Source organism: Cotesia typhae, unplaced genomic scaffold (assembly GCF_013202065.1).
Source record: "Cotesia typhae breed Kobodo isofemale line unplaced genomic scaffold, CoteBio_Ctyphae contig_20, whole genome shotgun sequence".
NCBI classification, from domain to species: domain Eukaryota; kingdom Metazoa; phylum Arthropoda; class Insecta; order Hymenoptera; family Braconidae; genus Cotesia; species Cotesia typhae.
Window position 1 is genome coordinate 4765871 of NW_027423725.1, and position 25703 is coordinate 4791573.

A 25703-nucleotide genomic window follows, 5' to 3' on the forward strand; every position below is an offset into this window, starting at 1 on the left:
TCAATTGATTTAATGAGAAATTTATTTTTAAAAAATGTTCAGCTTATAAAACAAGTATAAATTAATTTACAGATCTGAATCTCTAAAGTTAGACATTAGTAAAGCTCTAATGGAATTGGAAAAAAAGCAGGGGAAGAAAGGAAATACTATTCACGTTCGAAGACTTTTATCGCTAACTTTTGAAAATCGTCGACTTTGGATCCAAAATGAAGCAAAGTCTATCTTCGATGTTGTCTCAAAATATCCCCATTTAAAAGAATGCGAACCAGTAAGTATCATTTTATGATTTGACTTAATTTCCTTTGCAATTAATTCTATAGGTGATAATTATTTCAAAATAATTCATCAAATCCAAACAGCTTATTGACATTTTTAGAAGTTCATATTTATTCTTTGTTTTACCTCTAGCATAAATTATTATTTTTTTTTACGTGTAAATGTATTTTTAAATTTATTCATTATTATATTCATATTTTTAGATCTTGAATGATTTTTATAAATTACAAAACATAACTGCGGGTGTAATTGAAACTAATATCAATGAGGTTTTGCAAAAATTGAAAACATTTTTCGCTGCTGAAAAAAGAAGTAAACACAGAATATAATATTCTTGTATTATTGTGTGATGCTTTATCAAAGAGAATAAAAAAAAATAAGCCATTGTTCATTATTCAAGAGGTTTGTTTGATTCAATTTATTAACTGTTATGGAAATTAGTATAGTTAATAACCATTGATAGCCTAAGAAATTATTCTTTTAATTTAGGCACGTTCAAGTACGGATTGCTTGGCTTCAGCAGAGGGTGAATCACCTCGGGTTATCATTTATGTCGAAGACAACGAAATTTCTGTGACTTTCATTGTAGCTGATAACAATATTCAAATGGAAATTGATAATCCTACCGTGTCAAAAGTATTAATATGTTTATTAGCATCTTATTATGTATGGGACACTAAATATCCCAAACTTTACTTGAACATTCTCCAATTTTTCGACAACCAAGTACTTGGAGTGCCCATAAACAATAACGTGATATTTAAATTTATCAAAAAATCAATCAAGTATAAGCTTGACTTAAACATATTCATCATAAAATATAAAATTCATTAACATTTATGGATTTCTTAAATATTATAATTTGCTTTGATTAAAATAAATTTTTTCTTCTAATATTTCTGTGAGCGTGTCGTAATTCAAATTATTTTTAAATACATTGAATAATTTAAATTTACTTGGTAAAATTAAATGTAAAACTTTTCATAGCTTAATAAACAATAAATCATAAATATGAAATAGATTTTCATTTTTTGGAATTAATTTTTAGCTATAGCTATATCTTTCAATATATTGAAAGACCGCATGTTTAAATGTCATTTTAATTTAAAAAATTTGAATATAAGTTTTCTTTTATAGCATATTTAATTCAATTAAATAATTCTCTACAAATTGTGGTTATTCTTTTTACTTAAATATTGAGGTAATTAATTAATTAATAAATAAAATGAAACTCTTAAAGTGTTTAGCTATTTAAAACGCTTGACATGCATTGTCATGTTAAACATTTTACGTGTTTTATACATAAACATTTGTAGTGTTTAATTTAAATTAAACCGTAGGTAGCGTTTAGTTAGTGACTACAAGCATTTAAGCGCTTAAAGTGTTTCAAAATAAAACGCTTGGATTTGCAGTGATATCCACACGCTATCTGCTGAAATTAATTGATACTAACCACATTTTAGTTTACGAATTTACAGTTAGAATCTTTAAGTGTTCTTAGTTTCTAATAGGTGACGTGTGGTTAGAAAATTCTCTCCTATCTGGAAAGTTGACTTAAATATTTGATAGTCCAAATTAAATACCGATTGGATTTACTCTTTGAGTTGTATCTGTTTCCACCAGCAAGTGCACTTCATTTGCTGTTGATGTTATGACTTGCTCAACTATGAGTGATTCGATGCCCATCAAAGTATTTTCGTGATGAAAATATTATTTTTAAAAAATTTTTACAAACCATGCATTAATTCTTTTTTATAGTTTTATTTTCAATTTTCTTTAATTCTGATAAGTAATTTTTTTGAAAAGAAATATTCTCTTCTTTTCCTGTCAAACCGAATAAGTCTTATCAAGTCGTAATAACTCTTTGAGAAAGTCCGAAATTACAGGGAAAATTTGACTTTTGAAGAGTTTTGCTGAGCTTTGACGACTTATTTAGTCTTTCCTTTACTTAGTTAGGGATGTGAAGACTTTCGAAAAGTCTTATTCAGAGTTATAAAGACTTTTCAAGAGTTTTTTCTGAGAATTATTTCCACAAGGGTGTACACACGTCGTTAATTCGAAAATTTCAAACATTCTGCAATAAGCTGTAACAATCTGACAAGCTTAGTTAGGGCACTTCCGCTGAAAATTCAAATTTTCGCCGGAAGTGCCCAATTAAACCTCCTGCTAAAAAATTCTATGAAAATCAAATTTATCGTCTTACCCTAAAATATCTTAGGAAAGGCCTAAACACAGCTGATTTCAAAAGCGTAACTGAAAATTCCAATTTTAAAAGGTCCAGCAAGGAAGTTACATTTTGGCACACCCTAATATATATATATATATATATATATATATATATATATATATATATATATATATATATATATATATATATAGTCGATATATCCAAGGTTATATTAATTTTTATTTTAATAATCTTTAAATACGCATTTTATAATTTTTAAATGCGTAACAACTATTTCTCTACTTTCAATTAAGGAAAAAAAATAAAAAATACACTTCGTGGAGTAAATTACTTTAATAATGTAAATGGCATCTATTTCGAAGCGAATTTCAACCCCAGAGGAGGTAAGTCAACCGAAAATCATCCGCTTCGCTCGGCTTCAATCCACTCCACTCCGCAAATTTTTTAAAGTGTAAAAGCGTATTAGCAACCATAATCAATAGCTAAAAGATTAAGAAAATTTATTTTAAAAAATCCGTTCGTTTCTTTCATTTTTCTGTACAATCTAAATTTTTTGTCTTACAGTGAAATAAATCGCAAAATGTAAGTTATCAGTTATTTGTTCATTTTTAGTCAATTTCATTACATTTTTTTAAATAAATTAACATTTTTAATTATAATACATTGGATTGCAATGACTTATAATACATTGGATTACAATGACTTCTAATGGAATTACTTACAGTTTTAGAGTTACTCTTATTTCATTGAAAAATGTAGATAATAAAATTAACATAATTAGAAATGATTTTCATCAAATATAAAATATATCTGTACATACTATAAAATAATTTAGAAAAACCAATCATTAATTTTTCACTTGCACCACAAATACAAATATATTAGTTTTTGTATACGTATATTTTTAAATATGTTATATTTTCATTGTAGAAATAAAAATTTATTAATTTATTAAATGACACATTAAATATCCTATTATTAGTAATAACAATAACAATTATCATATTATTAATATAAATCGCATTAGCATCTACTATAATATGGGCAATAATGTATCAAGTGAACATATCATACATACTTTTCTTTTTTTGTACAAAAAATCAATAGAAATATACAACGATTTATTTTAGCACTATCCTTTAGACGTTTTAAGCGAATCCTAAATATTATTCAATTGAGTTCATTTTTAGGGATGGCTCTTAAAACATGACAAATTAGCATATTGTCATTTCAGTAGAAGATTTAGAATATAAATTCTTGACAAAGACGATGAATCATATTAGCATTACACACTTGCAAATAATTGATTGCTTACTATTGTTTCGAATAATTAGAATTGAGCATTATTTATAAATATAAAGATTAGAGACAAGTTCAGAAGAATTTTTTTTTTATGAAAAAATTACTATGATGTTTTAATTACAATTTGGAAAATATACTTAAAAAAGAATCGCTCGTTTTTGATAAATTAAAATTAATATTCTGTAATTTGATTATGGTTCACGAAAATATTTTCTTTCTTCAAATGAACAATATTTAATTTCCTTCGTCATAAGTTGATGAAAAATATTTTGAATTTTCGATCAATAATTTTTTCGAATTAGCCAATGATCGAGGCAATTGATTTGAAAAAGACAATATGTTTAAGATGGGGCTATTAATAGGTAAAAAAAGTTTTGATCAAGCCACACCGCTTGAATAGCAGAGCTTTTCAGTTGTACCACGTTAATATGAAAGCTTTACATAAAGTAACAAGGCTTTTTTGCGTACGAATAGAAGTGTCCAAAAATTTAATTTAATTTTTACTTAATTGGTGTAATTATATTGATATTATAATTAGTTGGCAATGAAAATTAATTTTCCAAATAGGTATAATCTTTTGAAATAATTCAAAAACATTAAATAATGCTTATTTTGCAATTTTTCTTTAATAAAAATTAACGATCCCTTACGAAAAATTCATAATGAAACTTGATTAGTATTAGTACTCAAAACTAAGTTTTGAGATGAAATTCATAGTGATTTTTTTTCGTTATTATATTTTGTCATTGGAAATATAATGAAATGAAAATAAATATTGATTATAATCAGTATTGAACAATAATTGTTGATTATAATACATACAAAATACTAAATAATTTTCAATCGATTACAATAAGAGTCATCAATACTTTGTAATTGTCAATAAAAATATTGACTATTTCAAAATTACGAATTGAAACAATTGTCTTCGATTCATTAAAATGAAATAATTATAGAATATGCGTTTTATAAAACAAAATCGAAAATCAAAAGATATAACCATTTTTTATCTTTTTCCATTAATTTTTTGTGCAAAGTTCGCTTAAACAAATTACAGAATAAATTTAATATAAAAAGTTACTTTTTGTTTTTTTTAAAAATGAAAAAATTGATTCCAGACTCACTGACTATTTTATGCATTTTTAAAGTACCAAAGTAAAATAATAATGAATCTTAAGACGTTTGCCAAACAATTATTCCAATCAAAATAGAAACAGCCACAGCCCCAATTATTACTAATACACACTTCTTTTTCCGCAACTTATTTTGGTAAGTTGCTGCTGTCCTCAACTGTTGAGCGCCTTCATGCACAAATACTTCTGTTCTTTCTACTGATGCTTCGATTGAATCAATTACAACCCCTTGATCATGTACCAGAGCCCCCAAGTCTTTGAATATTTGATTTACATCACTGATATCACTCTAAAAAAAAAATAATATTTAAATCGTTATCATTGTAACCTAGGTTATTTAATTTGTATATTAGAAGTTTTTTGTTTAGTATCATTGAAACAATTATTATGATTTTATTTATCACGACGATTATTATTGACTTTCATTATTGTGTTATTTTAGTTAATATTATCAAATTATTATTACTGTAAGTTTGATGAAATTATAAATTTGAAGAGAGTGAGAAATTATTTTGAAGCCGAGCAAGTTTAGCGAGTATAAAAAATTTAAAAGAATGGGAAATTAAGTCCCAAGATGATTTAGTATGGAAAATAAATAATTTTGTAAGAAACTATTTTAAAGAATAAATATTTAGAATTTGGTCGACGAAATGGATAGATAATGAAAGAATGACCATTAAAATAGAAAATAATTATGAGCGACTCGACTAATTTATTTTGCGGAAAATAAAAACTGATTTATTTATATAAACGAGAAATTTTCGACGATTTGTTGAGCTTGCGCGAGCCTCGATAGAGGGCAAAGATTTCTCTTTTGAAGTGATGATTAAAAAATATATTAAGTACCGTTTTGAAAATAAATTAAAAAAAAAGCAATTCTTTTTCGGAAGAATTACTCGGTTGAATACTCTTCACCAAGTAATTCTAGAGGATGATACTCCACCTGGAGTCTGATCAAGGCTCAGGTATGTATCGTGGGCCGATCGGATGAAAGTGCGACTTCCCGTGCCAAGGCTTTCAGCTGAGGTACGGTAGGTGATCATAAGCCGTTCAGGAGGGGACAAGGAGGAAAATTTAATTAAATTCAAATTAAATTCTAGCACGTGTGAAAAGAGTGTTCTAATGTATCGTTATATTGTTTAAATGGTTTACATTGATGATATTGTCTATTAACATGATCAGGCCAATAAAGAAGTTTTCTTTTCTTTGATATGTTAATTAAAATGAAGTATTTGTTTATGATTTGTTGATTTTGACGCAATCCCCGTTTAAGACCCTGGACTCCGGCGAGCAAATTTCGAGCCGGGGATTGATTAGATATTTATTTAAAAACGTGGAGGTTACATCATTTATATGTATAATAAATTGTCAATTTAAAATCCAAATCTAATTATTTATTTTTTAACAGTTAAAAGATAATTGATAATAAATAAATACTGAGCAGAAACAGAGACTTACTAAATAACCAAGTACCTTCACAGATATTAGTTCGGAAAGATGCAGGAAAGTGACAGCCAAATGCCGGTAAACGGCAACCATATTTTGCAGCCCGATGAAAATTACATCTGGCGGGACGACGATCAAGCAGGAGGCGAAGATAATGTCAACGCCGAAGACAAGGTAGGAGAGACTTACTCGAATCAAGAAACTGTCATCGGAGGCTCCAGTGATTCTGAAATAGAGGACACCGGTGCGCAAGTAATCAAGAAAAGGAACCGCGGCAGACCCCTGAGTAGTAAGAACAAAGTTAAGGCAGGTAAACTCAGCAAAATTGCAGCAGGGGAAGGTAAAGGTATTGAGAGTTACTTCGAACGTCAAGGGAGAAGCAACCTGCAGAAGAAGAATGACAATAATATCATGACCAGAAGCAAGAGTGCTCTAAGACTATCTAATGACCCTGTCATTTGCGACAGTCGTAATGATGAAGCACCCCCGAAGGTAATGCAGACAACGGGGGTGGGTGGTGAGGATAACTCGGTCTTTCAGCCAAAGTACCGGATTGCGAGAACTCCAGTGAAGCCCGTGTCGTAAGTAGAAGCAACTCAAGATAAGGGTGAAGAAAAGGAAGACTCTTTGCAGAAAAAGGACTAACATTATCATGACGGAATTAAAGACAGCCCTAAAGAGAATGAAAAACAGGAAAGCTCCCGGTGAGGACGGGCTTGTGGTTGAGTTGTATAAAGATCTGACGCCGGAAGGCTTGTTGAATCTCCTGGAAGCCCTAAATGAGATATGGCGCAGAGGAAGCATTCCAAAAGGATGGGAGGTGGCGCACATCGCTCCCATATACAAAGCAGGAGATAGCAACGACTCAAAGAACTATAGGCCAATTTCACTACTTGACGTAGAATACAAGATTCTTACCAATATAGTCACAAAAAGGCTGGAGAAATGGTGTGAGGAACAAGAGATCTTGCAGGAGAGCCAGGCAGGTTTCAGGAAAAAAAGGGGAACCAGAGACCAAGTCTTTACACTAAATGCAGTCATTAATAACTGGATCAAGAAGAAAGGAAGGCAAGCATACGTCTGCTTTGTAGACTTCGAAACGGCATTTGACAGTGTAGACAGGGAACTGTTATTCCTGAAAATAGCAGAAGCTGGCATTTCAGGAAGGATGCTTAAGCATATAAAAGCAGTTTACACCAGGACCGATAACAAAATAGTAGTAAATGGGGAAGTCAAAGGCGGCTTTGAAGCATCACAGGGAGTCAGACAGGGCTGTCCGCTGAATCCGTTACTCTTCAATATCTTCCTGGAAGACATCGATAAAGAATTCAGCAGGGTAAACACCGGAGGCATTGTTTTTGGCAGCATCAAGGTCTACTTAGTGAAGTACGCAGATGATATTGCAATATTAGCGTCAGATGGTGAAAGTCTGAGAAAAATGCTGAAGCTCTTGAAAAATTATGCAGTTAGAAACAAACTGAGGATGAATGCGAAGAAAACGAAGGTCATGGTAGCTGGTGGAAAAAGAAGCAGGAAGAAGGCAGCATGCGTCTGGAAGTACGGGGACGACGTCTTAGAAGAGGTAAGTGAATTTAAGTACTTAGGATGCTGGATGTCAAGCAGTAACAAATGGACGTCTCACACGAGGGAAATGGCAGGTAAAGCGCAGAAGGCGCTAAACACAACCTGGGGACTGATAGAAAGAACTGGCAGAAATACCATCAGAGATAGACTGTACCTGTACAGCTCGCTAGTGAGATCAGGGGCCCTGTACGGAGTCGAAATCTGGGGTTGGGAAGGCAGTAGAGAGATCGAGGCAATGCATAGAAGGTATTGTAAGGCAGCTATGGGTGTGGCGAAGAACACGCCAGAATACATTTGGAGAACGGAAGGTGGAATGGAAAGCATCATGGTTACCGTCAGAAAAAGAGCGTGCATGTATTTGCTAGACATCATGAGAATGGAAGACAAGAGATGGCCGAAGGTCTGCTTGAGGGAAGAATGCCGAGGGATCCTAAATGGCGAGCCATCAAAGTGGGGAAAAGCTGTAGTCATGGCGCTGGAGGAAATGAAATGTAGTGACGTTATCAGGATGATCTGGGAAAAGAAGGAAATTGCAGTCATTGAAAATAGGCTGAATGAAGGTCTGAATTATATGGAAGCAGCGCTCACTTCAGAAGACAACTCAAGAATCATGAACTATAGCTATAACCCGAAGTACAAATTTGTCAGGACGTGCATAGGAACGGAGCAATACTGGGCTGGATAAAGATGGTTTGGTGCAGGATGAGATGTGGAAACATTGAAAAGTCAGGCAAAAAAGGATTCAAAGGTTGGCGATGCAGACTCTGCAAAGTCGAGGAGGAGACTCTCGAGCACATCTTTAGATGCAGTGTAATGGCAGAAAAAACTATGGAGAACGTCAAAATGAGAATCTCTGAATGGCTGGGGACAAACGTAGGTGCAGATTTTGACTGGCTGGTTGTACAAACCCTGAGAAAGCAGCCAAATGAAACTTTATGTGAATACATCAGCAAATTTGAAAAGCTAGAGAAGGAAGGTGTGACAGGAACAGAATCCAACCAAGAAGATGCAGTGTATTAGTAGCAGCCCAGGACGGAGCAACTTCAACGTCAGGACAAGTGCAATGAATATGTGGACTCAAAGTCGGTTTTTATTTTTCCTTTTTCCTTTGCTTAAGTAGTAGACTTTGAAATATAAAATATTATAAATTTTGCAGTTTACTAGTCACGTAGATATAGTAAAAGATGGTTTTATATAGTCATTAATGTATGTTGTTAAGAAAAAGTGTACAGGGCAATTTCCATTGCTATACATTGAAATAAATATCTATGTACTGAGCAGAAACATTATAACGCCATTATACCGCATGTTTACGATGCATAACAATACCTCGCGTATATTATGTAGGGAATGCAGCAAGTGGATTTATGTGAAATGTGGTGACTTGAATAAAATTAAATGCAATAACATTAATGACAGTATCAAAAAAGAAAATTTTAATTGCGTAAGTGAAGTAAATATGATAGTTAACGATTTGTTAGTCAATCAAGATGATTAAAACAGTTTAAAATAATAAAATCTCCTTTGAACTAACACTATCCAACAGAAAAGTTCTTTTAATTAAATATACGCTTAACTAAATAATAAAATCGAAATCGAAAAATTTTTGAGGATATAAATTATATTCTACACAATAAAATCTACGAAAAACTAACTTTTGAACAGTGTTTGAGATTAATTGGTCAAGTTGATTAACGAATATAACCCATTAACTTTTTGGGGGATACATATACGTCATATATACTTAACAATAAGGAATTAGTAAAGATATAAAGAATAAAATATGAAAGAATAAATCTACCTCAAGTTGACGTATACTGGCTTCTTGTTCTTCAAGCATACGTAAATTTTGTTCATCTTGTAAGTTCTGTTGTTGTATCTGTTTTTGTGTTCTGCTATCTTGTAACTCAATCAATGTTTCTTGTTTTTTCTCCCCAAATGGTACAACACCAGCACTAACTTTAGCTTTTCGAACCATTTCTTTTTCTTTGGCTGCTGCTTGTCTCTGAACATTTTGAAAGCTGTTTAAAGCAGACATAAATTCGTCTTGGAGCCTTTCTGTTTGCATACGCATTTTTCGACGCGTTTGATCTCCAGGACTATTTGATGATGAATTACTGACAATCGCTGCTAAATCTCTTAGATGTACATTCGTGTCTTTAGCCAGTTGCTGTGTGTAATGCTGAATTTGATGCCTAAAATCGTAATTGAAATTATAATTATTATTATTTTTTATACTAGCTTATAAAAAATTATCTATTAAAGGTAGAAGTTTGATTTTAACAGTTTATAAATGGTATATTATAATATAAAGCAGATTAAAATTACAAAGTAATAATAAAATCGGTATCGATAAAAAATATTATCAGTAAACTCTATTGAAAATATTGAAAAAAAAAAAATAATTTTCCCGAAGAAACAGATAATAATCATGTACAACGATAGAAATTTTAGTCTTAAGTCTCCATGACAAGAAAATTTGAACAAAAAAATGTTTAAAGATATCCAGAGTCCAGTCATGACAGTTTTAGTAATTGCAATTACAATAAATTATTTTCACTTCGTTTGTATTGATTTTTTAATTTTACAATGATTGGATAATTACAGTTGATTTCGAAGCTCCTGTGAATCTGTCGATCCTCCCAACTGGTTGACCATCTTTTGCATTGATGACACTTATGAAAAAAATGACAGATATTAATAAAAATGACATACAAATAAATTTGCTAAATTGTAATGAAAAAAGGAAAAAAATTATTACCATTTTGAGAAATTTTAAGGATTGATGTCCCAACTGTTTGTGAAAGTCTTTCAAAATCTTGCTCTCTTACTGGCCCACCATTGTGATATGAAGAAAATCCAATATCCATTTTTACACTTTACTTTTGTTCAATTTAACCTGTAAAATAAAGAGCTCAGTCTCAGTAATTGATCTTTTTTTTTTATTATGAACTTGATTCCTTGATTCGCATAATTAATTAATTGACAATCAAAAATACTTTATTTTTAAATGTCATTTTATATCAAAATTAAACACATTCATCAAGATTAATCCATAAAATAAAAATAGTTTTTAAGATTTTCTAAATTAAAAAAATTAGCAAAATAAGATTTGTAGTTAATACGTCACTTACTGTCAAAGAATTTATCAAACGTGATGCAAGGTGAGTCACAAAAAAACTATATAATCGTTATTTAAAATAAACTGTAATGCAACTATTGGATTAATACTTGCTCCACTTGTAAAATGTTCAGACGATGTTAATCACTTAATTGATAATTAATTATTAAAATTATTACAATATAATCGATGAGAAATGGTCATTGAAAATTTACATGAGAGCTGTCACTCTCTTGTCTCGACTCTGTTTAGTATTTGTAATAAATCTTGTGTTATCTTACAAGTTCTGAATTCGACCAAAGAGAACTTGGCAGCGTTCTAATCGTGTTCTAACAAAGCGCTCATTTATTTAAACGCATGCGATACATTTTTAATTTATTCGAAACAGATAAATAACTTAATTTATTTATTTATTTATTCAGAATCATATCAATTATTTATCATTAAAAAAAAAAAGTTTACTCGAATCTATTAAAACAACTCATGAGCCTAAAATTCCTTAACTATATTCATTAGAGAAGTAATTTTAAAAAACTCATTTAAAATCATGTTTTTCATATATTCAAAACAAATTTTTTTTATGATAAATGAAATGACATTAAATTTAGCTGTCACTTCACAATTTTTTTAATTTTCTTTAACAAATAAATTATAGCAAAAAAAAAAGTTATTAAAAAAACGGACTTGTAGAAATTTTCATAAATTAAAAATGCAATTTTTTAAAAATAATTTTTTAGAACAGATTTTTTTGTTAAAGAAAATTAAAAAATTGTCGAGTGACAGCTAGCTTTAATGTCATATGAAGCATTTAAACCAACCATATTAAATATTTTTAATCAATTTAATGATTATTATTTTTAAAATAATGAAGGTAATTATTTACAAGTCGGAGCAACCCCATTTTGGGCCATAACTAAGTAAAAAATTAACATTTTCAAATTTTATTCTTTTTTTATTCTGTTTGTTTTTACGGCGAATTTATGATAAAAAATGTCGTGAAAGAAAAAGATAAAGATTTCAATAGCTTTTTTACCTTCAAAAATTGGAAAAAATTTTCGATCTCATGTTTTTTGATAAAATTTCTATTTTATCTTTTTTTGAAAAATACATATGAAAATAAACGACTTAAAAAAAAAAGTTTAATATCACAATTTTCTACAAATTTATAAATTTTTTTGAAAATTTGTTAAAATGGTGATAATTAACTTTTTTTTTTAATTATTAATTTTTTTATGTATTTTCCACAAAAAAAAATATATATATTAATAAAATCAAATAGAAATTTTGTTTAAAAAAATAAAAATTAAAATGGTTGACTTACTTCACTTGTAAATATTTATCATAAATATTTTTATATATACTTGACTTATAGTATTTTGATGGATAGATTAATAACAATGACTCATGTGCATTATGGGTGTTAATAATTGGTACAACAGCATGTCATTAATTAGATCAGATAATTTCCCATGTAAACAATTAATGAATCCAGATGAATAATTATCAGTTGGAATTGATTATTAAATTTTAAATATTTCTATAAAAAAAAATTATGAATTCACTAGTCAAGAAACTAATTAATGCATTTAAAAAAAAAAACTAATAACCTTAACTCTAAAAATGTTTTAAAATATATTAATCTTAACCATATTTTTTAGTGTCAATAATCAGTACATTTATTTTACATAAAATTGACACAAATTATTGAGATTAATAATTTATTTACACGCTTTTCACTTTTATGTATTTCAATTACACCACTTCACTGATTCAAGACTTTAATTTTTGCATTATAAATATATACAGAATTAAAAATTTTTTTAATTAATATTATTCAGTCATTTATTAATTATTTAAATATTTAAATATATGTTTTAAGAATTTATGTTATTACTTTTATTACAATAAATTGAAATTTTTTTGACTGTTATAGTTAGCGAAAATGTACAGAATTATTTACACATAAAATATCGAAATACCTCAAACTATAATTCATTTTTATAACAAAGTTATCATGTATTATACTATTTGAATTCATTAAAAAACATCAATTATATTATTGTAACAAAATTTTTTTCATTTTCGATGGATATGGAAGATTATTATAATATACTATTGCATTGAATAAAAATAATATGTTACATTTTTTTTTAAATTATTAATAAGTTGACATCATTCAACTATCTTAATTGATATGTTTTCTGAATAATCCATCTGCAAGATAAATTATTAAAATATATTTATCATGAATTGATAAACATTTTGGAATTCATTTCTTTGAATTCATGTCTCTACAATAGTTGTCAAGTTTAAAGTTAAAATTTAAATTAAATAATTGTACTAGACATTTATGCAATCGCTGAGAATTTTTATGCTCTACACAGTACATAAATTGATCTAATTTCTTTGGTTAATTGAAAAAATTAGCTATTCTTTTTTTTTTCTATTTTTCATTAATCCAATCATTTTATAAAGGAAGATTAGAGAGAGAATGGTAATCAAGGATCTCAATTTTCGAATTTGTTAAAATTTACTTTCAAACCTAATCGCATTCTCTCGCTTAGAACAAAATTATACGCTTTGAACAAAATGATCTATTAAAGATCAGAGATTCGTTTCCTCAAGAATATCAGTATTAATGAGCCGTCGATTTTTATCAACACCTATAAAGTAAGTAGTTACAAATCCCTTAGGTTTCACCCATGTTTGACCACGTAAGTAACATTTTATCCCATTTTGTTCTAGAACATTAGCAGTTTCCGTCGTGACTTGGATTTTACCAGGAACACCAGTAGTATCCATTCGCGATGCCATATTGACAGCATCACCCCAAATATCATACAGTGGTTTTTGTGCTCCCACAACACCTGCTGTAACTTCTCCATGTGATATACCAATACGTAATTTGTAAGGTTTTAAACTTTTGCAAAATGTATTAGAATTTAATCGATCCAATACTTCCATCATCCTTACTGCAAATTCAGCCATTACCTTTACTACATAATTATCACCATGTTCGTCATCACCAGAACTTTCTATTGAATCACGTCTTCGTGCTTCTAAACCGCATGCTGCCATATATGTTGTACCAGCGATTTTAATTTTCTCTACACGACATATAAATCCAGGCTCAAATAACAATTTATCAAATTCACAAATTATTTCATTTAGGTCTATTAAAATATTACTTTCATCGATTGATAAATTAGTTAAAGAAGCAAACATGACGGCTATTAAATCATGTGACTCGTGATATAATTCATTTTCTTCAGATCTATTCATATTCAAGTAAAAATCTGCAACATGTTCGGGTAAAATGTTACGAAGTAGTAATTTATTAGCATTTCTTGTATGAAAAGCCTCATCTTGTTCTTGAGTTAATTGACGTTTCCATTGATAATCTAATCGACTTAGATACTCTGCCTTTAAAAGAAATAAATAAACAACAATAATTATTATTATTATTATTGTTAATATATTTTAACATTGTTAATATATATTAGAGTGATTAAAAGAAAAATGAAATAAAAAAAATATCATAACTATTTTTTTTTTTAAATAACAAATATCAATTATTAATTTCTAGCTATAATATTTTCGTCGAACTTAACATCAATTAAAAAATAAAATATCATGATTCGATTAATCAAAATTATTTATAATTATAAAGAAAAATTAGTAATGACAATTGTACTGAAAATGTATGGTCGAGATTTGATTAAATTGTATTATTTTTAATAGTTGTTGATTTCAAAAAAAAAAAATCCATATTAAGTATTTCAAATATTTAAAGCTCTAATAATGCTTAAAATTGTTTCAAATTAACTAAGTCAAGAAAAAAAAATAAGCCGTTACCTGACGGTCAATAAGATGAAGAGAAAAAGTGAGAAATGCAACATTTAGAATATGTGCAAGTCTTGGTTCTAAATGAGGATGCCACGATTCGCCAGTTTGAAAGATGGAAGAACGATGTTCAGTAATGTTCCAGGTGTAAAAACCAACAATTCCAAATCCTATGATAAGTTTAAAAAAAAAGTGCACTCGAAGAAAAAGAAAGCTCGTAAGAATGGCCAACGAACATGTTTCGGACAAATGCTGAAACAAAAAAATTTCTATTATTTATTATTCCAATTTTTTACAATAGTAATGATGTAATACAATTTTACCCATGGTGAAGAAATACATTTAAGATCTGAAACATCATTCCTAAGAAAGGAAGTTACATTATTTTTTGATAGATCAGCATTTTCACACTCAAACTGCAATTGAAAATAAAAACTTATTTTAATAAAAATAATTCTGGTTATGAAAAAAATAAAAAAAAACATTGAAATCTTACCAACATATCAAACATAGCACAAGTTGCAAGCATTATAGTAATAGCAAGATATAAAACAGTTCTAAGAATTGCACTCCAAACAACTTTAATACTTGTTTGGTACATGAAATGGATTAATTTATTTCTAGGCTGTGGAATATGTCCATCTTGTTCATCATGAGGATCTTGACATCGATTCCATATAAAATGCGTCCATGTAAACGGTAAAAGAGCAATCAGAAATAACAGAACAAAAATATATCCTAGAGTTGTGTTACGGTGCCACCTAAAAATTATATAATAAAATTTTAAAAAATGCTACTCATAAAATTTATCACCAAACAATAAACATACTCAGAGAAGTTAATTGCTGGTACAAGAAGCATAAATCCCATAAAAAGTAATACTATCACTGCACACCCTACAAAAAACTTGAACAAAGGATCTGGTTCTCGAAGAAATGGAATCTCCCAATTTAAATGTGAAAATGTAAGAAAGATGGGATTTATTGATTCCCATTTAGACCACTGCCTGTTAAATATTTTAATGACAGAATTATTATTTATGATTATCATTATTAAAATTTTATAAAAAAATCACTCACTCCCATTTGTTGAGAGGCATTTGTTTTATTGCATTTTCCATCTCTGCATCAGCAGCTTTTAACATCAGATGATAATCTTTCAAACACGAATCCATGAAATGTGTTCGCCGTCTAAATGTTCCAGCAAACACATCAGCGTGATTATTCATTGTTGAAGTTAATCTTCGTGAGCTTCGTGATGCTCCAACATTTGTACTTGGTCTTCCGCTGTACCATCGGACATAGTGTTTACTTATAGGCGGTGGAGTACTTGGTGTTGAAAGTGGGAAGATTTTCTCGCTGTTCTGCAACAAGGTTTGTTTGTAATTCTACTCATAAAAGCAAAAAAAATAATTCTGTTAATTCAATAAAGCTGATTTAAAAATAAAAAAAAAATTTTATTTCATTTTTAAGCACCTGTTGAACTGACGGCTCTGATATGTCAGGAGTAATTAAATAACTCTTAATGTTGTACTTGTTAAGAGTTTCGTCATTAAGATTTTCCACAGATACACAATGGTACTGTTTGACGTCAAGGAGATTTAATGTCTGTTGTGTTATGTGTACTTTTCCTGGCTGACCAGTTTGCTCCATTTTATTAGCTATTACTACGTCTTTAGACCAAACATCATACTGCCATTTATTAGCTCCTAAAATTCCTGATATTATTTTTCCTGAGTGAACACCTATTCTCATATTAATCTCAACTCCGCTTTCTCTTCGTACTCTTCCACGGACATCTTTTATTATTTTTATCATATCTAGACCTATAAAAATAATGATTAGTGATTAAAATAAAAAAAGAAATGTAAAAAATAAGGTTTTTGAATCATTTATTATAATTTTTTTTTACCAAGGTCGACGCAACTTTTTGCGTGCTGAGCGTTTGGTGTTGGAACTCCACTTACACAGTAATAACAATCACCTAAAAATTTTATTCTTAACACATTGTGACGTTCTGAAGCTTCGTCAAAGCTGCCGAAGAGATCATTTAAAGTTTCAACGAGTTTTTTTACGGGTAATGTTACTGTTAACCCAGAAAAATTGACTACATCAGCATATAAAATGCTAACATTGTTGTGCGTTTCTACGTACAAATCACTGTAACAGATAATTTATTTATAAAATATAATTAAATTTTATTCAATAATAATTTATAAATTATTGGGAAAATATTGTTGCCTATCAGTTTTCTACTTTTTGATCGATTACTTACATAGTATTTGTTACAAAAAAGAGACTGCTTTAAATTTATTAAAGATTTCTCTGAGCTATTGTCGAGCCCTTTTTTATGGAAATAATCAAAGATTAAAAATAAAAAATCCAAGATTTTAGAGCTTGAAATTTATATGATTTTACTCTTGATAAAAAATAACTTCAAATGTTTCACCTATCATTAAAAATTTTAAATTAGGACTATTAACTCTTCCGGTTTTATTTAAAAGCTCTGTTAACTATTATACTAGATAAAATTTTTTTTTAGAAATCTACATGAATTTAATTTCGTACAACTTAAAAAAAGAAGTATCCATAATAAAGTAACTAAAGTGACTTGTATTAAAATTTTGTTAACGATTACAGAATCGATTTCGAGTGGGCAGTAATTTCGATTACATTGATCAAATATTAAACAGTACCTAGACTGATAGTTATATTCGTACGAATACCATATTTTCAGATTTGATTTATTTTATAAATTATTCAACTCATGTAAGTAATGAAGAAAGAAATTCGTCAAAACTGCAGGCAATTGTTACCTTTCCAAATTATTTAAAAATGATTTACTTGCGTCGGCGACCTTTAGGTGGTGGTTTCTTATGTTCCTCAATGAATTTAAAAATGTCTCGAAAGTCTTTTTTAATTTTAGCTGCAAAATGTTGAGGTAGAATACTTCTGGTAAGTTGTTCCTGTTTATAATAACATATAATAAATTGATATTGTTAATAAAAATATTTATAAGTTTATCGATATAAAAAATAATTACTGTTGCGCACAATATATTCAATAAAACTTTTAAAGATTCAACTTATTCTAAAAACAAAAAAAGTTCGAAATTCATATATAATTAAAGATATTATTGCATTTATACTTTTAAATAGCATAGACTAAAGCAATTGCCTTTTTGTTTGTTAATATTATTTAATAATAAAATTTTAAATCTTACTTACTTCTTGATCTTTTTCATAATTTAATCTTAAAGTAGATTCAACGCATTTTCGTCGATCTAGAAATGATTTTCGAATGACAATTTCATTCATAAATCTGAAGTAAAGTCCAAGACCATTAACACACGCAAAATAAATAGTATCGGCAATAATCTAAAAAAAGATTTTAAAAATTATGAAAATAAATGCATTTCTCTTTATAAGTCCTTAAAGTCGGTATGAGAATAAGATAATGTTCATTACCTTTGTAGTATAATCTTTTTGATTTCGATAAGTTATTAATGATAGGCTTGTTAAATAACATAAAGTCGCTGTAACTCCAAGAATGAAAGCATGAAGATTTTCTGTGAGTGGTAAAAAGACGTAACAAGCCAACAGAACATGTGTAGAATATGCAGGTCTGAAAATTAAAGAATAGATATTTTAAAGTTATGAGGCAGTACAAATTAAATTTGAATTTAAAAAATGCTTTATAAGATTACATATCTATATTTTTGTAATAATAACTTTTTACTTTTGAAAATTATAAATGACAAGCATTTGTAAAAAGACATTTTTATAAAGATATGTATCTGACTTGAAAAGTATTTAATATTGACGATTGTTAGTAACGTTAGAAAAAAATTTTTAATTGATGATTTTTATTGAGGGTTTTAAAAGTAGAAAGTAATAAATCAATCTTCTAAAAAATGATAAGGAAAAGTAAAATTCTGAAAGTTTGATCTTTTTGAAGCAAAATAGTTCTTTCGCTCTCATCTAACTAGTGATAAAATAATTAAAAAATTTTAAAAAGTATTTGTCACCAATACTCCAAAAATAGATTTGTTGATCGATCGTAAATTTAGATAAATTGTAATTAATGATAGTTAACTGAAGTTTCGAACGAATAATCGAATGTCGAAAATTCTCATTAAAAATCTTTGAATATTACTTAGTAGCAAATCATTAAAAAGTGATAATTCGATAACTTTCTTTGAATATCGTTATTAGTTGTACCAATGAATAATTTTTCATTTTAATTGATTTGTTATGTGAATTTTTATTTCAATTTAACAATGATGGAATATTGTATGATATTTTAAAAATTCCAGAACTGTTTTTAAATAGAAAAAAAAAAATTTCAACTGAAACTTCTAAAATTCATATTTTCTAAATCAATTTACCTTATTGTAGGCATGTCTTCACTGTAAGAAAATGTGTACCAGAACGGCACAGCCAAATCGCCGAGAACAAGTATTACAACAATAACACAGGATAGTATTACAGGAATATAAGTTTCTCGAGCGACAAGCTTAGATCTGAATGACAATGCTATCACTGGACAGAGAAAAGCTCCCATTATGCTCCACGTCATGACGTCTGGTAAAGACGCATTGATTTCGACCTGTAAAATTAATGTAAACTTAAATATTTTAGTAAATAGCTATTACTAATCCTATTAAACTAAGTTAATCAAAACAAAAATTTGGTAGCAATAAACTTACCGTCATTACCAAAACACTACAGTGTGCAATTCCAAGCACCAGTTGCACCAAACCGAAAAGTGACAAATAACCATTCTGTAATCGTCGTTGATAAATTGAGTATAATTTTTCGAGGTTCTTGTACTTAAATTGTTTCTGAAATTAGATAAATAATTTCCAATTATATCCAAATAAATAAATAGAAGTTATAATTAGTGTAATAGCTAGCAGGTTAATAATTTCTCATTCCTTTTAGATCCACTAACAAAAAAATAGCTATGTCATCAGTAAATAATTTTTTTTATATACATTTAGATTAGTTAATTTTATTAACATTAAAGTGCTAATAAAAAACTCGAGGTGTAATAACATATATATTGAATGTTGAATGATTTAAAATAATTTCGATCAAAAATAAAACTAACGCAAATTAAAATTAATTGGCGTATGTTATAATTTGCGTCATTAGAAAAAAAAAGTTTATTGTTTCTTATTTAAGTTATAAAAAGGTTGATTAAAAACAGCAGTGGAATGATATTTTTACTAAAATTGAGAAACATCTGATTTAAATGTAAACATAAACTGTATAAGAAAAATAATCAAGAGGTTTTTCCCTCTCATGTTTAAGTACTAAAATGAATATGTAGAATTAAAAAATTAAAAATGTTTTTACCGATATAACCACGTGGTTGATACAAATAAGAAAATAAATTATCCCAAATCATTTATTTTATTTTTAATACTAACTCACGGGTGTTACTCATTGTCGAAAGTGAAAAAATTTTTTAGAATTACATATAATTTACCGGTCGACTGTTCATCATTAAGAAAATAATTTATTAGACATAAGAGAGGTCATGATTCGAGCTTAGTTGACTGTAATAAAAAAAAATACTAACTTTAGAGAGTTTTAAATATTTTTTCAGTTATTTTTATTTAAATCTAACAACAATGACGATAAAAGACTCGAGGATTAAACTTTGAGGCAGAATTTCAACTCTGTTATATACACGTAAACAATACCACGACGTTCATTATTCCACTGAGATTGTAAATATACATTACCTGCCATATATTTGTATATTTGAATGTATGTATAGTACCTAGCATTCAGTATAAGACAGTTAAAATACATATAATCGTACATATATACATAAATATGTCTGATGGGTTCAGTTTAGTGTCTATAACCTAAAATACACAGCAAACTGTACATGTGATGGATAAGCGCAAGCAACATTTTTTTTTAAATTTCATATTTATGTAAATACTATGAATTTTGAATTTTATGAATTAAAATACCATCAAGATTATATTTAATAAATTGAAGTCAATTGACTATCTGTTATGAAGTACATGTTATTGTCATTAGATGCAAGTATGACAAGTATGATCTTGCATTTATAAATACCCGGAAATAATTCCGTGTATCTGATTTTATATGGTTGTGTGTTAAAACATTAGTATCGCGATGCAAGCTATACTGGAGAAAATTTTTTCTCGAAGAAAGAAAATTTTAACTTTCTGCTAAGAAAATCGAAGATTTTCAAAAATCGGAAAGTTATTGTTTTCACCCCGTTTTGCAAAAATCGAGCTTTCATCAGATCTTGACGTTTTAAGGTCACAGAAAGCTACTCTGACTACCTCCGCGAAGTTGTCACTATGTCTGTATATGACATTAAAGTTAGCTGTCACTTGACAATTTTCGAATTTTCTCTAACAAAAAAATTAGTTCTAAAGATTATTTTTAAAAAATTGAATTTTTAATTTATTAAAATTCCTAGAAATCCATTACTTAAATAATTTTTTTTTTGGCTATAATTTATTTGTTAAAGAAAATTAAAAAATTGTCAAGTGACAGCTAACTTGAATGTCATTGTCTGTAAGTATGTAAACCGCTTTTAACTTTTGAACGATTTGTCCGATTTCATCGAGGTTGGCACCATTCGAAAGGATTTGGCTAAATTTAGATTTTAAATACAATTTAGACTGATTCGAACCAATAAATTTTAAGAAATCTAAAAAAAACCGTAAAAAAATTCTTGAAGAGCTCAAAAACGTCATAAAAGTGCAATTTTAAGCGCTTAGATATGGAATTAGCGGGAATTTGCATGGATGGCCTTTAGGGTCAACCGTTTTTCAGATTTTTTTAATAACTTTTAAACGGCTCTACCGATCAATTCCAAAAACTAATCAGCTTTCAACATGAAAAAAACCACGTCGATCACTGTTAAGCCGATCAAAATCGGTCAATTCGTTCGAGAGATATCGTGAACGAAAGAAAATCGAAAAAAGTGTTTTTTCGGAATTACTCCGAAATTTTTAGTTTCATCAATTCAAACTTAAAAATTCTCCATGAGCCTGAAAAAACTGCGTCGAATGCCGCCAACCGCGTGAAAATCAGTTGATTTATTCAAAAGTTATTGCTATTTGAAAATTCAAAAAATAGTGTTTTATCAGACTTTTGAGCTCGAAATGCTCAAAAATATAAAAAAGCTATCTTCTTGAACTCGGAGAGCACAAAATAACACATAAATTGTATTTTTGAGCTTGAAGAGCTCAAAAACATCATCAGTGCAATTTCAAGCGTCTAGGTATGGATTTAGCGGGAAGTTGCAGGGATGGCCTTCAGGGTCAATCTTTTTCCTAATTTTTTTTTTTTTACCAGTGAACAAGTTATATGAGCGCAGATAGATATATCAAAAAAGACACATTTAGTTATTACATGTAAAGTAGATGAATTTTGGAAATGTCTTTTGCTATTGATGTTTCAATACAAGAAGAACGTTGCATACCAGAAAAAGGAATTATACTTCCTCCGGGACATCATTATCGATGATAAGATAGCATTAATTTAATATAGCAAAAAAAGAACAGAATTAATAGATTTCTGATATTATTTAAGAATTTTTTTAGCAAAAAAACAAAAAATTTTTTAGCAGAAATCAAAAAAAAAATATCGATACATATTTTTAGCCGTCTGTATGAATAATAGTCTCATTTCAGTAAATTGATGTTTTTTTTTTTTTTTTAAGTTATTAATAAAAGAAACTATTAAAAATTAAGTACTTTTCAAGTGTATTTTAGACGCGCTTAGTAGAAAATAGTTGAAATAATAATAATTTTTTAGGCATTTAAGAAAAAAGCGGGTTTGCTGAATTATGAAGCTGCTAACTGTTTCACACTTTTCTTTATTATAATTTATTTATTTAAGAAAACCAAAAAGTTTTCAGATGCCTGCTAATTTCAGATTTATAAATAAATAGTTTTTATAAACTTTAACTTCAACCGGGTTCAAAATTTCTATAAAAATTGAAGGGTATATAAAATTTCAAGAAAATCATTTTAATTTTAAAAGTAAAAAATCATATGTAAATTGATTGAAATATTGGCTAATAAATAAATTGTTAGCTTCGGATCAACTTTCAAAATCCGAGTTCTCTGTAGATTTCAACGTTTAATGGTTCAAGGAATTTGTCTCGCACATTTTCTGATATAGACATTTGGTGGGTATACATATTATATGTGCAAATTATTTATTGTACGATATCTTTGGAATGAATCAATCGATTGAGGTCAGGTAGACGGTAGTTGAAAGAGTTTATCGACTTAGATCTGATTAGATTTCAGGTAATCGGTCAGAACTTGATGAATAAATACTATAAATAGAAAGTATTTATATTTTTGACGCATAAATTCTAAATTGTTTTACTGACTCATTCTGAAGTTCAAATAACTCTAGGCTTAATAAAACTGCGTCGAATGTTACAAACTCGGTTGAAATCGATTGATTCATTGAAGAGTTATCGTTGTCTAAATATTGTAGAAATATAATTTTATTTAAATAATGTATTCAATTTGCAAATCGAATTGAGTAACACTTAGTCGTATATTTCTTTAGGACAACTTATCATGAAGATAATTTTCTCTTCAACTAAAAATTTTAAGTGAAAATATTTTAAAAGATTTTTTAAGTTGACCATGGTCTTATGCATGAACTCATCTTTGACTATGAATAATTTGTATATAGTAATAATGTCGTAAATTGATATAAATTTTTTTTTAGAGCATTTAATTCTCTTTAAGTACAACTATTTTAGATTTTTGTATATCCACTTGATTAGGACAGAAAAATTAAATGGCAAAATATTAAGACTTTTTTAAGTTTGATGTATTATACAATATTAACTTATAATTTAGGACATAATAATAAAAAATAATCAGCCTCGTAAGTAGCAAAAGATAAATACTCACGCACGCATATAGAAAAAAAATTTACTTGAGCTAAAAAAAAATTATTTTCGTTTTGTAATATTTTACTCTTGCTAAGACAATGATTGTCTTCATGAATATTCTTGAGTGAAGGAAATTTTTCGATACTCTCAGCAATTTTTTTATCTGTACGTGTATTCTCTTAAATGATACAATAATAAAAATCGAACACGGACTGGCTCACCGGCTAGGCGTGGGTTCGAATCCCAAGCTGATCTTAGAAACCATCTTGGTTGATATTCGACCCTTGCCGCGTAGATTAAGATTTTCACAACCCAAAAAAGACCCAAACGTACCACTCCCAACAGCTAAAGTCGGCGATATGACCATAACAGTTAAAACCCACTCTAAATAAAAATTAATTGAAAAAAAAAAAAAATCGAACACAATTAATGTTTAAAGTTTTATATTTCACTTAATTAAACATACCCGAAGACTAGACCAAGTCCATTCATCAAGACTATTCGGTGACACAATTCTTCCATCGTCTATTTTATTGAGAGAACTAAGTGATGTTCTTGTAACTAATTCTACATCCATATCTTCAAATATTTTTAGTAATGTTGATTCTTCTTAAATTATGGTTACTTTTATTAATAAATACTCATTCATTGTTATTTTTTTTTTTATTGCAGCATGTTTTATAAATAATAAATTAGCTTTATTTTTCTTCATTGCATTAACAATATGTATTTTATATTATCTTACATTATTCACTCACTTTTATTATCACAGACTAGCACTTATGCTGGTAAAAAAGTGGTTTAACACTTCAAGCTTAGAGGTCTGTAGAGATAATGGAAATAGGCCACTTAACATAAAACCGGAAGTTAACTGGTTATATTTTTACTATAAACACGGATAAAATGTCATTTATGACTATAATACATCAAATTAACTTTCAACCATTGATTGTAATTATAAAGATAGTTTATTTTCTTCTAAAAATTATTTAGATATTAATTTGTTCAGTTTTTCTCATCAATGATTTATTACAATAAATACTAATTAAAATTCAATGATATAAATTAAGATAAAATCGAGAATAAGTATTAGTCATCAGTGGCACAAGCGAAGGACGATTGATAGGTGAACGCAATAATAATGTGTTTCGGCATCACGTTCATGTTTAACTTTCTCTCATATGGCCACAGTATCGGTTGCATTCTGTTCTGTGAGAAGTTTTTAAGTAGTGAAAATAAAATCTCTCAAAGTATTAATCATAGAAACATTAATCCATCTGTTAGCTTTATTTAAGCCTTAAAAAATCTCTGAAGGATTAATAGATGCAGATATTTATTTAAATTAGTGACAAAATGTTGGTAGCAATTAAATATTCACGCTTTGATAACATATTTAATTGTTTAATGGGTCTAAAGTTATGACAATTTTTTATTAAAAAGTTTTAAATAATTTTGAAATTTAACTACTTATTCATATAATTTTCAATAAATTATTGTCACAGTTAAACACTTTAACTTCGATACTTTTACAGTCCCGTCGTACACAATTTATTGTTGAGATTAAAACGAAACTGTCAAACTAAAATGCAGACATGCAAGTCTTCTTGTCTGACAAAAATCGACTGACCATTTAGACCTATCTGTAATACTTTTGATAATGCTCATGATATCACAATACCACTTGATATCATAAATAGCCGATGTATTACGGAAATCATAAGTGCTATCCTGCAGAATCTCTTATCACATTTTTTTTTTAGTTATGAACTTTTTTGTTATGATTAAAAGTGAAAAAAAATATCACGTGGTCAGATCATTTTTCTTGTTCACTTACTAAGAAAATAATATACTTGATCCAATTGTTAAATAGTTATTTTTTTATTTTAAAA

General features: G+C 28.4%; 3 protein-coding genes across 6 annotated transcripts; 1 reads left to right on the forward strand and 2 right to left on the reverse strand.

Moving 5' to 3' along the window:
• Nucleotides 1-3941: 3941 nt before the first annotated feature.
• Nucleotides 3942-11293, reverse strand: Syx7 (syntaxin 7). The gene is made up of 5 exons (XM_074259526.1): nt 11064-11293; nt 10691-10828; nt 10535-10604; nt 9731-10124; nt 3942-5188 (listed from the first exon to the last, which is right to left on the reverse strand). Exons 2-5 carry the CDS (start codon nt 10797-10799, stop codon nt 4940-4942), a joined length of 822 nt encoding a protein of 273 aa, XP_074115627.1. The 5' UTR covers nt 10800-10828; nt 11064-11293; the 3' UTR covers nt 3942-4939.
• LOC141538233 (uncharacterized) lies at nt 8192-8949 on the forward strand. Its single transcript, XM_074259611.1, has 2 exons — nt 8192-8489; nt 8555-8949. Exons 1-2 carry the CDS (start codon nt 8192-8194, stop codon nt 8947-8949), a joined length of 693 nt encoding a protein of 230 aa, XP_074115712.1.
• Nucleotides 11294-12700: 1407 nt separating the features above from the next.
• Nucleotides 12701-25640, reverse strand: Acxd (Adenylyl cyclase X D). 4 transcript variants are annotated; one of them, XM_074259412.1, is made up of 14 exons: nt 24281-25640; nt 19601-19735; nt 19280-19500; nt 18360-18516; nt 18120-18269; nt 17737-17858; nt 16805-17052; nt 16369-16718; nt 15973-16256; nt 15723-15899; nt 15390-15654; nt 15217-15309; nt 14906-15145; nt 12701-14473 (listed from the first exon to the last, which is right to left on the reverse strand). In XM_074259412.1, the coding sequence occupies exons 1-14, from the start codon at nt 24389-24391 to the stop codon at nt 13655-13657; spliced, it is 3372 nt and encodes a 1123-aa protein (XP_074115513.1). In that variant the 5' UTR covers nt 24392-25640; the 3' UTR covers nt 12701-13654. The 4 variants fall into 4 exon arrangements, with proteins under 4 accessions (XP_074115513.1, XP_074115512.1, XP_074115514.1 ...); XM_074259411.1 differs by having other exon boundaries at nt 15973-16280; XM_074259413.1 differs by lacking the exon at nt 24281-25640 and adding an exon at nt 20479-20630 and having other exon boundaries at nt 15973-16280.
• Nucleotides 25641-25703: the final 63 nt, after the last annotated feature.

Coding starts and splice junctions, on each gene's coding strand:
- LOC141538233 (XM_074259611.1), top strand. CDS start 8,192: ATGGGTGTGGCGAAGAACACGCCAGAATACATTTGGAGAACGGAAGGT. Junction 8,490..8,554: donor TGAAAATAGGCTGAATGAAG/GTCTGAATTATA, acceptor AACTATAGCTAT/AACCCGAAGTACAAATTTGT.
- Syx7 (XM_074259526.1), bottom strand. CDS start 10,799: ATGGATATTGGATTTTCTTCATATCACAATGGTGGGCCAGTAAGAGAG. Junction 10,605..10,690: donor CCTTAAAATTTCTCAAAATG/GTAATAATTTTT, acceptor TTTTTTCATAAG/TGTCATCAATGCAAAAGATG. Junction 5,189..9,730: donor CCAGTATACGTCAACTTGAG/GTAGATTTATTC, acceptor TTTTTTTTTTAG/AGTGATATCAGTGATGTAAA.
- Acxd (XM_074259411.1), bottom strand. CDS start 24,391: ATGGATGTAGAATTAGTTACAAGAACATCACTTAGTTCTCTCAATAAA. Junction 15,900..15,972: donor ATGCCTCTCAACAAATGGGA/GTGAGTGATTTT, acceptor AATATTTAACAG/GCAGTGGTCTAAATGGGAAT. Junction 15,146..15,216: donor AATGTATTTCTTCACCATGG/GTAAAATTGTAT, acceptor TTTTTGTTTCAG/CATTTGTCCGAAACATGTTC.